The sequence below is a fragment of the Maylandia zebra genome, linkage group LG4 (assembly GCF_041146795.1).
Source record: "Maylandia zebra isolate NMK-2024a linkage group LG4, Mzebra_GT3a, whole genome shotgun sequence".
Lineage (NCBI taxonomy): Eukaryota > Metazoa > Chordata > Actinopteri > Cichliformes > Cichlidae > Maylandia > Maylandia zebra.
In genome coordinates this window covers 16,013,388-16,032,293 of record NC_135170.1, presented here as the reverse complement: position 1 = coordinate 16,032,293, position 18,906 = coordinate 16,013,388, and the positions used below count along the sequence as shown (strand labels likewise).

General features: G+C 40.7%; 1 protein-coding gene across 1 annotated transcript in view; it reads right to left on the bottom strand.

Annotated features, from left to right (window-relative positions):
• The window catches only part of grapa (GRB2 related adaptor protein a), a 34,115-nt gene extending 20,509 nt beyond the window's left edge, over window positions 1-13,606 (bottom strand). Inside the window, exons 1-3 of the mRNA XM_004560696.5 lie at window positions 13,181-13,606; window positions 6,284-6,381; window positions 5,096-5,215 (exon numbers count right to left, since the gene is read on the bottom strand). Of these exons, the coding sequence (XP_004560753.1) occupies window positions 5,096-5,215; window positions 6,284-6,381; window positions 13,181-13,258 (296 nt within the window). The 5' untranslated portion in view covers window positions 13,259-13,606. The remainder of the gene's footprint in view (window positions 1-5,095; window positions 5,216-6,283; window positions 6,382-13,180) is intronic.
• Between the last annotated feature and the right edge of the window lie 5,300 nt (window positions 13,607-18,906).

Here is an 18,906-nt window from a genome sequence, read left to right as displayed (position 1 = left end):
GGTTGTTGATGACAGACTGATCTGAGTATTTTAGAAACTGCTAATCTACTGGGATTTTCCCACACAGACATCTCGAGGGATTACAGCAGCAGCTGTCGGAGTAAAAATGCTCCGTAGATTCCAGAGATCAGATGAGAATCCCGAGACTACTTTGAGATGACTCAAATAACCACTCATTACACGTCAGTACAACACACTGAACTTAAGGCAGATGGGCTAGAGCAGCAGAAGACTGTACCAGGTGTCACTGCTGTAATCTCAGTAATTGGAAAAAAGTTCATCTGATGAGACTCAGTTTCTGTTGCGACATTCAGATTACAGGATAAGAATTTGTTGTAAACAGCATAGTCCATTGGTCCATTCTGCCTTGTATGGATGGTTCACAGTAGTGGCAGGCGTTTTTTGACACACTCTTTTTTATTGTATCTATTAAACTAAAGCACTTTTTTTTTCCTGATGTTCACGAAGTGTGAAATTGTCCCCCAAATGATGACATTCACAGGACACTGAACCCACTCTGCGTTACTTAAATCTCTGAGCGGATTATGTAGCTGTAAAATAAGCATCACCCACAGGGTCAGTTCCCTTTAAGGGTTTCCCTTTGTAGAAATGTCCCTGAAAAGAGGCTGATGATAAATGATGACTAGGAAGCCGAATGAACAGCCAGAATCAGCGCTTACTGTATGAGCCATCAGTCAGTGTAGCGTGAGTCAGTGATACGTGAGGCCGTGTCAAAAACAACAGCATCCACACTGAAATGGTAGCGCAGTGGGCAAATTGCCTAGTGGCCCTGTCTATATAATTTTCATCTACCGTTAATAGTATTTACAGTCTCCATGGAAGGCGAGTTAATCACTATAGATGCCCATGTTAAAAATGAGCAACTTTACAGAAGCACTGCATTTTAATCTAACCTATGCTTTTTAAACTTTCTTGAAGCAGATTTTGTTTTTAAGTAAACCCGAATTTTACTATATTATTTACATGTTGGTACTAATTCACAGGCATCTGTTTCTATGTACTCTTTGATGAGTCAAGCTAGAGAAACTAGCAAAGTTAGCTGAAAACTGTGAAAAAAAGCCATCATAATTCAAGCTTCGAGTTAATAAGTCAAAATTTTGAGCAAATACCTAAATTGTCAAGCTGGATCTGACAATCAGGGGCTCTGTGAAGTTATGCCATTACCTTGTCACCTGGAGGTAGATTGCAGAAGACGTCAGCTGTCCAACAATTCCACATAAACACCTTTTATGAATTATCATTCGCTAGAAGGCATTCAAGTGGAAATGAGGTCCATCAGGGCCCTTTCTGAATACCAGAGCTAACTGAAACTTTCAACTTACTAACTCAAAATTTCTAGTTTTTCGATGTCCTTAAAACAAGGACATAAACTCAAGGCTTCAAAAACATCCGAGCCCACAAATCAAAGAGTGAAATCAGATAGCCAACCCTTTTTCAGGGTGGTGATTGCTCTTGGCAAGACATGCAACAGACCTCAGTCCTTACTGTTCAGAGCACAATGCGACTGACAAATCATTATCTTGAGACTATGAGTCATCTTCTGGGTGGGGTGGGTGGGCGTTCTGAGGCTGAGAATGTGGACTCACTGGTCAAGAAGACATAAGGCCAGACAAGTTGTTGGTGAGCTTCTATCAGACTGTTACATCAAAGAAATGGTGTTTGTATGACCTCCAGGTGATACGGGACAGATGCAACAGGAAAACCGACTGTGTACGTGTCTTTGTGCACGTGTGCGTCTGCGTGCAACACCAGACTATAGTCTAAACAAACACTGGGTCAAGCAGGAAGAAAATATCTAATGGAACAGATTTAGGTCTTTTCAAAAGAAAAAGGAAGCAAGTGATGTTGACTCTTTGGATGTGGGAAACATGTGAAACAAAACCTTGATAACCACAACCACAATGCTACTCCTGCCTGTCTAATAAATTTCAAGTGAACTGCACCTTCAAGACAGGTGTAGCTACTTTTGCTAAGGCACTCGATCAAATTTTTCCTGAAGTGTCTTTTGGTGACTGCGCACACTTTTTTTTTACTTTGAGGGAGTTTGGGAGTCGGCCGCAAGGACTTGCAGTTATAGCAGCTGTTGAAAAGCCTGAAAAAGGAAGTGAGATTTAACACCAGACAGTGAGAAAATTGATGTTGTCTCTCTGCAAGTATCTAAAAAGTACCCAAACAATAGAACTGGATTAGGTATTGCTGAAAGTATTAGATCTAAGTTGTGCCACTGTAGCGCTGCAGGAGAAGACCAAATATATCCTTTGGGTGCATCTGCTGCTGAGTCAAAGAGAACTGTAAAACCACCCGGCATGGCAAAATAGATTTCTCTTCTTGGTCTCTGTCTCTCTGTGTCTAAAGTCTATCTTGGCATCACTTTATATTCCAAAAATAAGCTACTAAATAACCCACTGGGATAGTTTTGCTGGCGTAGTCTGAAACTACAGTCTTCTGCCACATATTTTGCATGTTCAAAGAAATTTTGAAGCAATTACTGTTTTAAAAAAGGTCCCTTGCATTATGGCTGGAGTCATTAAATTACTTATTTTAGGCCACAAAACCGCTTTTAAGACTGATTTTATGGTGAAGAACGATAGCGAACAGGACATTGAGATCACGTCAGTTCTTTATTCCCCTCCGCAGATGTTTGTGTTCCACATTTGTGGCTATTTTACACTTTTGTGCACAGTTTCATTCACTTGGCATCTTATATTAAGCGCCATTTTAGTTCTCTAGCTGTACCAGACTACCAGCACCTTCTTTTAATGTTGTTTTTTTTATATTTGCTTACATCTTGCTTTTACGGAAGCCCTTCATGTCAGAATCCTTACTATATTTTAAGATTGAGATTAGACTTTTTTTCCCCCGACAGTTCAGATTAACTCTGATCCAGTTTTGGTTTATGTGTTTGGTTTACTGTAGGTTGACATGGGTATAACTGTGGCTCACTTCTGACTCAGATCTGTTGGTCATTCGCACAGGATATTTGCTTAATGAAAATGTCAGGATTTTTCATCGATTTAAAAATCCTCCTCACATACAAGGCCTTGAATATTCAGGCCCCATCTTAACTTAAAGACCTCATAGTACCATAATACCCCAATAAGGCACTATCAGAGACTTTCTTGTGGTTCCTAGGATATTTAAAAGTGGGGAGACATTAGCCTTCAGCTTTCAGACCCCTTTTCTGTGGTGCCAGCTACTAGTTTGGAGTTGGGAGACAGTCAACCTCTGTACTTTTAAATATAGACTTTTCTTCATTTTAAAAAGGAGTTTTTCCTCCCCACTGTCTCCAAGTGCTTGTTCATAGGGGGCCATTTGATTGTTGGGTTTTTCTCTCTATTATTGTGAGGTGTTTACCTTATAATATAAAGCTTTTTGAGGCAACTATTGTTGTGATTTGATGCTATATAAATCCCATTTTTAGATATTGTACATTGTTGTTTGCGATATAAAATCTAATGACTGCAATATTTGATAACAAAGCAATGCATGTTTTGTTGTTTGAGTTTTTTGCGGAAACAAGAACAAAGATAGTAACCTTGTTTGCATTTAACAAGTACAACAGGGACAGATGTAGATGACCAACAAATTAGAGGATAAAGAACTAACCACTTTATGTTGGTTTTTCCTTTAGTAGGTCACCCACATATATTTATGTTAGAATTACTTACCACAAGACCAATATTTCAAAGAGATCAACGCGGTGGAAATATTTATATTCACATCTTTACACGGGACTTTAACTATTTTCATAATGGACTAAAGTGGTTTTAAAGTTAGATTTAGATCTGCCAACCCTGCCTTCCTAAAACAAAGTTGCTAATTAGCCAATTTTATCGTACATCACACTTGGAGGATTTCTGTCTCCACCAGAATTTTTCTTTATGACAAAAAGAGCCACGACGTCTCTTCTAGGATTCATTCATGGCTGTGAAAGTGGATCGGATTTTTCACAGACTGACGTCAAAGCCGGACCGAGCTGAGCTGAGACTGAAGTCTCTGCAGTTACTGATGTCCTGTCTCCTCTGACAGGAGCGGTGTCGGCACACAAGAACCACACACGCACACTGGCAAACTCACACAAACACCTGACCCACTTTTCAAGCTGCTACACCATCCAGCAACAACAGCCAGAAAGACATCAATAAACAGCCAAAAAACCCAAAAAAAACAAGAAGCATCAGATTCCGCTCTGTCCCCTCTTGGCAAATCTATTTTACTCGCAGCGTATCGCTTCTCTTCCATCCCTTGTGTCTAATTTTGTATTTTAGCTTTTTTTTTTAAACACAGGCAACCTAATTTTTTCCTTTCCCTTCCACAGGACTATCCTAAGACAAATCCACTGAGAGTGACATTGTGCCCAGGCGATTTAACAGCCAAACACAAAACAATCCCCAGATCTAATTCTTAACCCCTGTCTTGAGTTAAGTAGGAGCACAGTGAAGGGCCAAACCTCCATTCCAGGTCTGGCCTTTATCAGCACCAAAACTCAAACTCCAGACCTCCCACACTCCAATATCCACACAGCCCCTCAAGGCACAACACCAAGTCTCAGCTGCACCCTTCAGCGCCACGTACTGACAAGACAACCCATCAGCCCCATCAGCAGCTCCAGATGCCGTGGTGTGCTAGACAGGATTAACTCACATCAGGCCAGAGGGCCCGCAGATCCCCCCCTCACCCCTCTTAGCCTCCACCCCATACCTTATCCTCTAACCCTCCTTCTCTGCCTGCTTCTCTAATCCCCAGCCACCATGACAAATATATCGAGCATGCGCACGCTCGCCTGCGCGCATCCAAAATACATTAATGAAGAGATACAGGGAAATAATGTAGCGTTTTTAGAGGTGTGTGCTTATAGGTCTGCTAATTCAATTCTGTGGCATTAGATGAGATGCAATGAAACTTCAGTGATGGCTGTGGAGCAACCCTGCAGCTGCAGTAATGAGAAGTTACGCAGGGTAATATGAAGAAATACATATGAGATCAGAGAGGTGTATGAAATCCCACTGCGAGGAGCACGACAGTAAAGCAACTGTGCAGAATATAGTGCAAATCTTTAGTAATTTTCTCCTACCTGACAGACATGGAAAACTCCCCAGGAGCACTCTCGCTCTCTCTGACCAGGAAGGCGCCGCACTCTCTGTTTCTGAGTCGACTTTCTGCCACGCCGCGAGATATGCGACCGGCGAACCAGCTGCAGGCCAGTCAAGCAAAAACAAAAACAGACAAAAGAAAGCAAGTGAGCAAACAAAGAAAGAAAGGGGTCACCGGTGTTACCGCTTTATGCAGGTGAACTCTCCTGATCTGAGCATCTCCTCCAGACATTTGCACACACACTCAAATTTAAGAAAAGAAGTTTGTGGATATCTGCTAACTCTGAAAGAAACTGAGAGGAGAGCAGCTCACAAAAGCACGGATCAAAGAGCTGAGAGAGAGAATGAAAGAAGTGAATTTTCTACACGCTGCTAAGTTTGCACATGAAACAAATCCAGCAATTCAGTTGTCAGCAGTGGTGCGGAAGTAAAGGTGTCATTATTCATTTCTTTTCTCCTTTCTTTTTTTTGCACTTGCTCAGTAGTGCGCTTTGCTTGGAGGCTCTGAGCGCAGTCAGTTTGATGACTCGTGAAGAGTGAGCATCTATCCAATATGGTGGAGAAACTCTAGGACCCTCGTGGCTAACTTCATGCAGTCAGATTTCAGGGATTTAAAAAAAAAAATAATCAAAGCCACGCAAAGAAATTTGGAGGCAAAAAGACACACATATATACACACACGTATCCTACACTCCCAGGGGTGTCCACAGACTTAACTAGGCAATTCCAACTGGGCTGTACATCAGGGTTCATTAATGAGCCAGAGCTGCTGTAACGTCTGTGTTGTCAGTTTAGAGTTTGTCACAGCAAACCAGCTGGTGCATGACCATCTGATGGAGATACAGGATGTACCAGCAGCTTCACTGTAAACACACACACACACACACACACACACACACACACACACACACACACACACACACACACACACACACAGGGCTGTATCATGTGTGATTACATAAGTTAGCGAATGAGTGTGTCCCTTTGGGTAGGCCGCCTTATGCCAGAGTGCAGATGTCCAAAGCAGAGCAGAAAATGCTCGGGGCAGCAAACTGCTCACATCCTCGCTGATGAGATGTTTAAATGGACCGGTGGTAGGTAGATGTTTGAAACGCTTTATACAGATGAGCTAAAGATGCACATGTGTGCCTGAGTGTGCGCATACTTACGCGTGTGGACGTAGGTTGATGTAGTTTTTCGGCACGAACCCTTTTCGGTTGTGGAGTTCGGCCGTGTACCAGTTAGGATCATCCTCCATGTTGGTGATCTAAGAGCAAGCGCACACAAAAACACAGAGTGAGATGAAAAGCTGCCCATAATGATGTTGGTGCTGGATTTTGTCCTCACACTGTTTTATCAGCCTCCTCAACTCGCACAAGTTTGAAAAGATTACTGGGCGAGTTTTAAATGCCACATGAAGCCTTTCGTGATTTCACCATGGCTGGCAAATCCACATATTTCTTCAAAATTGATCTTCCTCGAGTTAGCTGACGTGAGTCAGTCGGTCTGCGCGGGTCATCACGCCGAATGCAGAAACCACCATACATCACAGATGTGTAGCGGAGATAAAAATGAAGTTTGATGGTATTTTCCAAATGTTTGTTGCCCTTTACTGCCCTTTATCACACTTTAATATGTAATGTATTCCTAACACCCCATAATAGGTGTCTTTTTCCATCAGTAAAGCCCAAAAGATCAAAGTAATTAAAAAGAATAAATACTGTAAACTTAATTCTTCTTAAAAAAAACCTTTTTTCTTATTAATTCAGATTTTCTGTCACATTTTCATCCCTATAGTATAATGTCAGAATAACTACAGTCTATTCAGTGCTATATTCTGCATTATGGAGTACAAAACCTGTGTGTAAGGGAGGCTCTGTGTTTACACTAATTATGGGTAAAATATAATGCATGCGCTATAATGTTGAGTGATTTGTTTGTTTCTATTACACTTACAGGTCAGTTGATCAGGTTGTGTTTTATAGCAGAGCTGTAACACCATGAGCAAAGTGGGTAGTGTAATGGAAATCATGACGACACCAGGTTTTACCTTGCGCAGATTCTCCAGGCGATCCAGAGGAATAATATGAAATATACATATATTTACTGTGGAATTTCACATGATATCGACGAGTAAAGATGAGCGCGTCTCAGCAGGCGTTGTCATTACAATCTGAAGTTGTAATCTCACACTGAGTTTCATCTACCTGCTCCTGCGTGTACTCTATAGATACGGAAACACAGCTTGTCACAACAAGCAGCCAGGCTGCCCTCGCTGCCCGTTACAGAGCCAAAACACCCAGCGCTATCTCTAGACAGTTCTTCGTACTCCTAAAGGCCCCACCGACACCAGCCTTTTTCCATAAACACAGACATCTCACCAAAAATACAGGAAACGCCAAAAGAAAAATCCTGTGCAGGTGATACACTTGGAATGAGCTTTTTTGCAAGAGAAGATTACATTTATATATCAGTACTTTGACTTTTTTTCTCCTCTTTACATTTAGTGACAAATTTTGATCTCAGTATGTATCAACGCAGAAGAACAGAAACCACTGGGCTCAGAAAAGAGCTTCTAGAAGCTTTTTAAGGGGCAAAGAGTTAATAATCAAAATTACACCGCTTTGGTGTAAGTAAAAAGAAATTAATTACATAAATAAAATAAATTGAACCCTTGTTTTTTTATAGCTTGAAAATAAGCCATAACTGAAAATATTTCAGTTGACTTTTTAAAGACTATAGTTACTATAGTTAGTCGCTTGCCTTAAGAAAGTCTGAAATGTCACACCAGAGCCTGCTATCAAGTTCACATTAGCTGGCGTCATTATCATTCGCAGGATGTGTAATCTGACAGTGGGGTGTGCAAAGTAAAATGAAAAGAAATTCAAGCACAAATGATAACAATGATAGTCATTTAAAAGCTCTTGCAAACATGTCTTATTTCTGCTAGCTACAGTAGGTAATAAACAGGGCCAGGGCTCCATCATGATGATGGTAATAAAGGACAGTCTGTTATTTTGACTCCTGATATGTTCCTGCTTTAAACCTTATCTGTTTTATCCCGTCTCCTTTCATTGCTTCATCTCTGTTCATGCTCTTTTTCAAAATCTTTTTTACATTCAGTCTCCTAACCCAGCTGTGACATGGCTTGTCATTTTGATATTTTAAGATGATTTTTATTTTGCGCCGCCTGCCTCGCACTGCCACATTTCTTCCTTATCTCCCTTACAGCTTGGGTTTATCACTTTTTGGGCTTTCGTCACGTTGCCTCTGTGTTTGATCAGCAGCTGTACCCAGCAAAGTACCACGTGTCATGTACTGTAGTTAAAACATCCTCCCTCACCTCAAGCTTCACGCGACATCCTGCCAGCAAGGACTTGAAGGCCACTGTGATGAAGAACACCTTGGGCAGTAATGCCCATCTGCCAGAAAATAAATAAATAAAAAAAAGTTGCCCTGTCCCCTCTCTGCATTTAGAAACTTCATTTCATGCATCAGCTGCTTGTAATGGCTACAGTGCACATTTGTACGTGCACTGTAAATGCGTCGCAGGCTACGAAATGATTTACTGCTCATAACGTCAGTCATTCATCGAGCTGAAAGCTTGCCCTTTCAAGAGGCTGGAGGTTTCGGTGTCCCTCCTAAACAACCTCTTCCTATATTTCCCACAGTTTAAAACAACACGCTGGACTGTTTCTCATGAAACCCAGTGAGCCATTTCTGCATCAGTCTGACTCAGAGACTAACTTCCCCCCCACCACAATTTCAATCAAAAAGTTTCCACTTCCTGTACAGCTTCACCTGTTAATTTAATTTTTCCTGCTTGTACATCATAATAACGAGTAACTACAGGAGTTCTGTGGAGAAACCAAATCTTTTTTTTTGTCATATGTATTGTGTTCATAAAGCCTCTTAAGGGGTAACACTGGCAGTTTAAGAACTTTTCCTTATTTCTATTTCATAGATCGCTACTTTAATTTTATTAATAATGCAACAATGCCAGTAAGTACTAGCGCATCAATACAAATATCAACAGTATTAATATAGTAAAGTTCAACGTGCAGCCCATATTGTTGTTGTTGTGTTTTGGAAAGGAAAATACACACCTCAAACACGCACTATGAAAAATGTCTGAGCCTTTGTGAGCTGACTTTCATGCCTATTTTATTTATAGCCTGTAGCACATTTTAACAGAAGCTGACACAAAAAGACGAGCGTATCTACATCCCAGCTCTCCAAACAACCCCACTTTCAAATTACATGAAATGCTGCAATGTGTGCTTTGTTGGGTTAACTAATGACTGTGGAAAGTAAAAGTAAGTCATTTGGTTCAGCTCATAAGTCATAAAGGCTGCCTTTACTAATCAAAAGTATCAGTAGTAGTATTAGTAACTCTGGCCCTGTTTTTACTTGGTATCACATGCATACCAAAATTTGCATTATCACGCACCACTAGTAGCTACTAAGTAAGTAAACAATTGTACTGAATGTTGACCGTGTACAGCAGCGGTCTCCAACCCCCGGGCCATGGACCGGTACCATGGCCCGTACTGGTACTATGGCCTGTACCCGGGGGGTCGTTTGGTACCGGGCAGCGAGACATTAGGCTCGGGTGTGAAATTTATGGTTTTCAGGGTTTTTATTGTTAACTCGGTCTTTTTCCGTGCTGTAGTTGTGTGTCTTATTTTGAAAGAAATATTTACGTGTTACCATAGCAATCGGAGAGGATTAAGGGGCAGAGAGGAGGAGGTTACTCTCAATATTGTTGGCGCATTTCAGTAGGACGCTGCTAATAAAGTTATACAATTACACAGTGAATTTGCGTTTATTATTATATTTACAAAATACCACAGTTTTTGTCTTTGTCTGTATCCTTTTATTTTGTTGTATTTATCCGCGACACCTTAAAGGCCGGTCCGTGAAAGTATTGTCTGACATTAATCAAATCAAATCAAATCACTTTTATTGTCACATCACATATGCAGGTACATTGGTACAGTACATGTGAGTGAAATTCTTGTGTGCGAGCTTCACAAGCAACAGAGTTGTGCATTGCTTGGGGGAGCTTGCGACGAGGCTGCCATACTCGGCGCCATCTTGAAGATTATACCAGTTAATGGCATTAAACCGGTCCATGGCGCAAAAAAGGTTGGGGACCGATGATGTACAGTGTTTATCATATATATATGTAGAGAGAGACCGTATATAACCAATAATAGCTGATTATCTAGCTAGACCCTGTTAATTCAGCTGTGACTAACAGCTCCTTCCAGACCACTCCAGAGAGTTTACTCATTACATAATTAACCCTTAACAAAAGAGCATTAAACAAACAAAATCCGACAACGTGAACATCTGACATGGCAGTAGACTGAAAAGACCACACACAAAGCTCTTAATGAGGCTTAAAAACAGGTCAGGTATGGTTGACTGCACCTGACTGCTGTGGTCAGACACACGAAACTGTTGGATAAAGGAAGCAAATAAATACAGCAATATTTTTATTTCCAAGGATAGTTAACTATTTTCTAAAGAAATGAAGTTATTTCATTTTGTGATTAGAATGTAGTGCGTACTCTCTGGGTGCTTTGGAGGTTTTCATTTCCAGCCGGAGTTGTTACATTTTTTGTGACGGTATCTGGAGAACTAAAGCTCGGCTTTTGTGTCCCTCGTGTTAAACTTGGCAGCACGGTCTCCCAGCTTTACACATAATGCCAGAGCCACTTCTTTTTTTTTACAAATTCTTCTATGAAGCTATTTTTATAACTTCTTTATGAGTCAACACTCTGCTCAGCTCGATCGATCCAGTTCCACATGGAAAACGCACAATGCGTTCGCATTGGCAACAAGGTGTGAAAAGAAGCAGAAGTAGGCTTTAAAGCAGCATAAGGGCAATAAATGAGCACCAGTGAGCAGCTGTGAGGAAAGCAACTATCTCTTTGGTATTTTTGTAACTAAATTATAGAGTTTCTTTTTTCTTTTTCCGCACAAATTCTCTTGATGTTGTAAAGCTCAGGCCATCTGGCGCATCATGCAGAAACGAACAAATGTGGAGAATTATTTAAAAGTACTGCTTGACCCGAGTGTGAACCAAAGCTTTTTGGCAAAGACAAGACAGTCGCTTAGCCCTGCACGAGTAAAGAAACAAACTTAACAGTGGTTTAAGTGATGGTGCTGTTTTAGCTACTGTAAATTATCACTATGGCCAGACAACACAAGTACGCATCAAAGACTGCTGTAACTATCTGTCTTAGTGTCGAAACTAAATGCCATTGCATCTTAGCTGTAACATGCTGTGACACTCGACTTCTAACAAATGACTTTAAAGACAGCAGGAATAAGAGGTCTTTTTTATTCATGTTTAGTGCTGGAATGAAGTCAGTATGGGAAGAATAGTACACCAACTATCTTCAAGCAACAAAAGGTAAATTCACCCTCAAAGAAAAGCCTCAAATTAGCAGAGAAATATTCCAGTGAAAGGAAAAAATAAAGGTTTTAACTAGTGAGAAAAGTTGGACCTGCAGCACCGACACCCACTGGTTAACTGAGACAAAATCCAGAAGACAAATTGATCTCACTGTGTCTTCCATCTTACTTGATTTGCCTGCGTCTGAGTGTCAAACAGATGGTGCCAAAGCACCAGTGTTAGAAAGAAGCACTTGGCTCTTTAATTCTGAGGTTTGCTGTTGATGTCTTAGAGGGACGATTTTCTACTACACTAATTTCCAGCTGTGCCGGAACTATTTCAGCATGGTGTTTGACACAAATAAAAAGCTGCAGATTAAAAAAAAGATTGTTAGGCAACCTGGAGCAAAATTTAATTAGAGGAGTAGAATCGAATATGCCTATTTACTTTCTGTAAAATGATAAGAAGATTCAGCATTCCCATTTTATACTGTAAATATTAAGTTGTAGCCTGTGACGTTAGCTTAGCTTGGAAAAAAAGGTTTAAAATAGTGGTAACCTGTTAGCCATGTAGCCATGTGAAAATGACAACTTCCCATTTTAATATGTGAAGATTTAGACTACAAAGCCACCTGTGCTACCACTCATTCGTTTTTAAAGCTACATTTTAAAGCATTTTGTCTGTTGCCATGTTGCTTTTTTGTGGTATTTGCAAAAACTATCATTTGTTGAGACAATGGAGTGCTAAGTTCTGAGCTAATGTTAGCAAACATGACTGTACAGTACACAGATAGCATAGGTGCCTTTGTACTAATAAAAATATAACTAAAAATCTATATTTTACTCACAAAACTGAAACACAAACTTCTTAAATGGGCTGTTTGCACAATAAATAGTCCGTATAATTAGCTAACAGCAGAAAGAACACTGTTGTGAGGTCTAGCTCTGTAACTTTATACATGCTACAGCATTTTAGTGTCCAGCTCTCAAAGTGGCCAAACCACTTTCTTTAGTCCTTAAGGAAAATTTGCACAGTTATCAAAAATGTGTTTAGCTTCATAGACATAAAAAAAATGTTTTATCTTTCTGCTGTTAAGTAAGCCTTTTCAATATTAAACACGATAGGGAGTGACTTTATTGGTGGCCACTGAGGAAGTACAGATTTGGCACTTCTACAAGCTAAGGACTATTTGCCCTGTAGTCAGCAGACGCTCCAGGAAACCACTGGTTCAAGCCAAAAAAGTCCTCTAGCATACTCTACATGATTGTTTTGACACTTTTGTGTAAAGATTAGCAAATTAAATATAAAAAATAAGTAACTTTTCGCTCTTTTTAAGAACAAGGCTAGCTACTTCAAACTGTTTCCTGCCTTTATGGTAAGCTAAGCTATCTCACTGCTGTCTAGCACATTACCACACATACAGGTGAGTGCTATCATCCAAAATAGGTTTAAGCCACTTCTAATACTTTATCTTTCTTTAGACTATTCTTTCTTTAGGAAGCACCTGAAGCACTTGAAATATAATTTCAATGGCTTCTGACAGTAAAGTTTTAATTGCTGTAATTATCACAGTGTAGGCAGACGGAGCGAGAGAGAAGACAGAGGTGCTGTGCCAGTTTTACTCTTCAGACAGACAAAGATGAAAAATTCTTTTTCTTACCTTGAGCAAGTCTCCCTTGTTGAAACTGAGTTCATCACCCTCTGTGGCACGAAACGTGTACAATGCCACCGCTTCCATGCTGAAAACAGTACCGGCACGCTCTCACATAAACACACACGCACACACACACACACACACAGTCAAAAAGACACGCCGGGACCCCCACTAATGCCCCTGGCACCAAGGTGGTAGTGCTAGTGGGCAGGGGGGCAGGCAGGGATGAAGAAGAAATGTGAGGAAGAAACAGATAAAAGAAGAGGATAGAGCAGAGTTAAGGGGTAGCAGAAGAGAAGAAGAAGTGGAGAGGAGAGGTCTAGTCTGTTCACTGAGCAACAGAGCGTTTGAGAGCCGGAGCAGAGGATAAGAGAGAGAGTGAGCTCAGTGAGGGGAAAAACACGACTGGCTGCTGCTCAGCAACACACTGCCATCAGAAACATTCAGAGAGCGAGAGAGAGAGAGAGAGCAAGTGACTAGGGGCAAAGGAGTGGGAGGCACTTCCTGTGTATATATTTGTCTTACACACTCAATGCGGCTTCTGTGGAGTGTGTGTGTGTGTGCTTCAGCTTTTTCCATTATGTTCCGTGTGGTTTGTCGTTGCACTTCTGTCATCGTGCGAATTCAGCTTTAGTTTCACACCTTTGAAGTGAAAGGTGAGCTCACGTTTGCTGTTCCTATATTTAACATCTGTGAAGGCTGAAAACTTCCGGATGGTCCAGTCAAGTCAGGCATTTCAAAACGTGAAAAAAAAGAGTGATCGCTCTATGCCACAGAACAAGCTGAGAGATTACCGCATCGGTTTTCCCCTGACACCCTCTTCCTTTCATCCTGCTGACCGTACACATACACCGTGTGCTACATTTCAATTCTTGAGTAGCTTTGGTTGAGATTTCCAAAGCATCTGCGTGACAGTGAAGGCGTGTCTGATGCAACCCCTGTGCCAAAAATGATAACTGGGCAGCTGAGTGAACCTTTTCAAGATTTATTATTAAAGAAAAAAAAAGATTATAGCGTGGATGATAAAACCAGCTATGAGGTTTTACATCATATCGTCGGTATTTATCATCTATGGACTGACAGCAGCAGCGGGCTGCCAGCTTCATATGTCTCAATTTATGTCACATGCTGAGTTAAATTCATTGTTCCAGCAACTTCTCTGGATTGATGCTAGAAATAGTGGACGGTTAAAAGCAATAGCTTTTTAATTCTGGAGGCCCGTTCTAGGGGTTTGCTCAGATTCGTATGTGGTGAATCAGAAGCCCTGTATACACTGTATGCTTTGGGCTACACTGTAGGAAATAAAACATTGGGAATCAGTGGCTGTGGAGATCTCAGCTTGATTTGCCTATTCAGGACGATTATACTGGGGACAGTTAAAAGATCTGAACCTTATAGCCCCAGACGTCTGATTGGGTTATACACACTGAGCAAGTCAGAGATGTATTGAGAGGCCAAGCCATTGAGAGCTTTATGAACTAGTAGGAGAATTTTAAAGGTAATTTTGTATTGAACTTGTAGACAGTGTCTGTGTACTTGTAAGGATCTTCACCGTCTTTTGTATTATCAAATCCTCTTTCTGATGCTTTGGATAACCCTTCAAATAGAGCATTACAGTAGTCTAACCTTAATATGAATTTTCTAACTTTTAGGTTTTTTTATGGTAGAAAGGAGTCCTGGTGACCTTATTGGTATGATTATCAGTTATCAATTGAGACCACAGTCCACAAGAGTTCTGAGATTCCTGCCTTGCTCTAGACTTTGTGGACCAACAACAAGTATTTCTGGCTCATCTCTGTTTGGCTCTAAAAAAGTTTGTAGACATACAGCAGTTAATGTCATCGTTTACAAAATACAGAATTGAACTCAAGATTTTAACTGATAAATGACTTCTTCAGGATTTTATCTGGACATTTTGGCAGTAGTTTGGTAAGAATGTGAGGCAATGCTAGATAAATTAATCAAAGATATTACTTTTAATGAAAGAAATTCAGAGGGAATGGTTTTGGAAGCATTGGGTAGTTTATCAATGGCTGGGAATAAAAGAAGTGGAATTACCCTGAGTATTGTTAGTCAGTTGGGAGAGATAGGATTGCCTGCCTAATTTTATTCCATTGTTGCAGTAACAAAGTGTATTTTTATTGATTTCAAAGACTTGTTTTGCCATATTTACATTCTCACTGTAGACTGCATACATTAACAGTTCTGACAGGTGCGATATGATCGATAGACTGTGAAATGTCATCACATGACAACAGTACCAGTAATGTGTATTTTGAAAATTCACTACTAAATGCACTTGTAACGGCTGTTGATAAATCAGTTGGTGTTAGTTTTGTCAGACGACCAAAACACTTCTGGAAATATGTAATAACGACCCGAGACAGTAACAGCCAGAACATTTGTCACTGTGACGTCAAGACCTCTGGAACCAATTAGATCAAACATGTGACTTTTAGTATGAGTGGGTGGAGTTGCATGTTGTTAAACATTAACATTAAAGTAAACTGATGAAATATTTTGAATCAGAGTTGCTGCTGGTGTCAGTGTGAATATGAAATGAATTAAAATAAAGAATAATGCATAAAAAAATTTATAATTTCAGAAAAAAAGTTCATTAATTCTTTCCATAAAATCACATCTCAGTTTAGCCGGTTGGCATTTATTAAGGAGTACAAGAGATTTACAACTAAAACTGTTTTTATATATAACAGCGACCAGATCGCCTCTCTGTGTGGTGTAAAGGTTCAAAGCTTTAATTACTGGGTGATGTTTTAGCCAGCTCTGTGTTAGCAGTATAATCAAGCCAGGTTTCAGTTAGAATCACCAAATCCAGTTTATTACCATCCATCCATCCTCTTCCACTTATCCTTTTAGAGCCAATCCCAGTTGTCTTAGGGCAAAATGCAGGGCACACCCTGGACGAGTCGCCAGTCTGTCTAACACATAGACACAGACAACCAATTTAGAGTTTCCAATTAATCTATTCCCACTAACTGCATGTCTTTAGACTCTGGGAGGAAGCCATAGTACCCGGAGAACCCACGCAAACACGGGAAGAACATGCAAACTCAACACAGAAAGACGCCAGCCTGATGGTGGAATTGAACTCAGGACCTTGCTTTAAGGCAACAGTGCTGCCCGGTTTATCACTAATAATGATATAACTAATAATCAAAGTCTTATTTGGAAAGTCCTTTTTGCCACATTCTACAAGCAGCCAATCAAACTCCCTCCCAAATGAGCCTCCACACTTCATGATCTGTAGATATCGTCTGGATGGACTTAAGAAGAAGAAGAGACAGAGAGTAAAACATAGAAGAGGAAATGCAAAGTAAAAATACAAACGGCTCTAACTACAATGAGATAAAACAACAGGGAAGTTGTAGCTGTTTCTTTAGCGTGACCTGTCCAGGAAATCCCCGGTCAGCTGCGTCACTTGCCTGTGCCACCAGAAGGAGGAGTGCGGGATGTGAAGGCTAGATGTGAGGTGATGGAAGAATAGAAGAGGAAGAGAAAGAGAGGAAGTGGAACTGCCTGCTGCTCTAGGGCTGAAGCAACACCCTTGTTCTTAAGTCTTTTCCTTCCTGTGTGATGATGTCTTGTGCGTTTGAAATGCTGGAGGTGAATTAAAAAATTTAAGGATCGACATATTCTACATCCAGACATTTTTTTTCTGTATTTTAATGTGTGGTACACCTCGCTGTGTTTCTGTGTACAGCTCTCCGGCCTCACTCAAACGTTGTGGGTGATCCTATTTTTTTTTTGCATTTTTTTTCTGTTGGTTGAGTTTGTGTGTCCGTAGGTGGTTCTCTTCTTTGTCTCAGGCACTGTGCTGTTCACTGCTCTTTTCTTTTGTTTAGGCCCCTCAGCTGACACAATGACATCACTTCCTGTGTCCTTTTCCAGGAAAGCGTCGGATGTTTTAAACACCAAGTTACAACTTACATAAACAGCTGCCCGTACACAATGGTGTGTTTTCTGTTAACAGTGATGAATCCTTCATGCAATGTGACTGATAGGCCATTTTTAACAGCCCTGCAGTACACTGTGTATGTGTTACCCACAACACAGGCAGCACATAGTATGTAAACCCAGTGCTTTTCTGCTTGGGTGACATTTTCATCAATTTCATCAACATTTTTATCCTGCCGGGGGCACTAATGCAGGGGGGCTTGAAATGGGTGAACAGGTTTGCGTGTTTGAGTGAGCTGGCGGAAGTCAGTGGGCAATGGCGGAAAAAGCAGGTGGGCACAAAATCGCTCAACTTCCCCTCAAACAAATAAACAATGCCTCTCAGGATCTGTGCATTCTCAGGCCACATCTGTCTACAGCTCATTCCTACCCTCAATTTTCTTTTGCACCTATATGCTTGTAACCCCCCCCCCCCTCCCCCACCCACCCACCTCCAATAGCTGTCATTATATTGTACTGCATTGTCCCCACGATGCTTTTTAATCTCTGTTCCTCTCTTAGCCCCCACCCCCACTCCCATTCTCTCACTTGCTTTTTTGCTCTACCTCGCTTCCTCTCTCACGCACTTACTGAACAACATGTGGCAGGAAGGGCATCTGAGCTCACAAAAAAAAAAAAAAAAGTTTTGTGAAGCCAATTAGAGAACTGCCTCCTTTATTTGCTGCCCAGGGTCAACATTACTCTATACTTTCTGTCAGTGTAAATTTGTGTCATTGCCCAAACTGTCCTGTGAATGTTTATATGAAAAAAAATGTTTTTGTTCATTTAGAAGAAAATTATCTTTTTTAACTTAGAAATTTCTTAATTAAATAGTGAAAAAACAGGCACTTTTCTGGCATTTAATTGTTTAATTATCACTTAAATGCGTTGGGGAGGTGTTCATCATCAGAACAAAGTCGCAAAACCTGTGAAAATACAGTGTATAGTTCAAAATGTACACCCTCCTTCACATTTTCCGAAGCAGCCCAACAGGCCGGATTTGACTATGCCTGGTTGTTCTGGCCCTCTGGCCTTATGTTTGACCCCTCTGACTTAAAGGGCACGTGTAACTAAAGTGGTTAGGTATGTAAGAGTGAAAACATGATTCACCTCTGTCTGCAGGAGTGGTTTCACAAGGATATGTCTGTAGAAATGTGTGAACAGGTGGGTGAAAAAGTGAATTTTTCAGCCACAATGGTCAAGAAAATGTCAAACTGGTAAGAGGTCATGTATGGATTTGCATCTCTGCAGCTGAGGAAGGCTGACTATATGGATTAAAAAGTTGCCTTTATAATGAAGGGTTGTTGTTTTTTTGTTTATTTTTTTACTAAAAAGAAAAAAAGTCTGCTCTCACAGTAGAGGAGTTGATCAGGTGGGTTCTTTATGCTAAAAATGTGTAAATAACAACTGCTGGGGCTGTTTTTCTTCCACTTACCTTCCTTCTCCAGGTATAATCTACAAGAGCTCCTCACAAGCACTCTACCATTTGCATATGAAAAGATTTAGCTAATAAACTGGCAGGAGTAAACATGCTTTCTGCCCCCCCCCTTTCTGCTGATTTAGGCTCCATCTGGAACCAAGTGCGCTACTTCAGGCCAAACCTGACTCCTGCCAGTCTTTCCTCCTTTTCCTCCACGTTACATAAGTTTTGCAGGCTTCTCAAAGTGATGCACCAGTTATATTCATGCTTGAGCTTCCTTAGGTGAACCTAATGTGTTTGCACATCCTGCTGAATAAAATTCAAATTAATATGACTCACATGCACCGCTTGCCTTTGT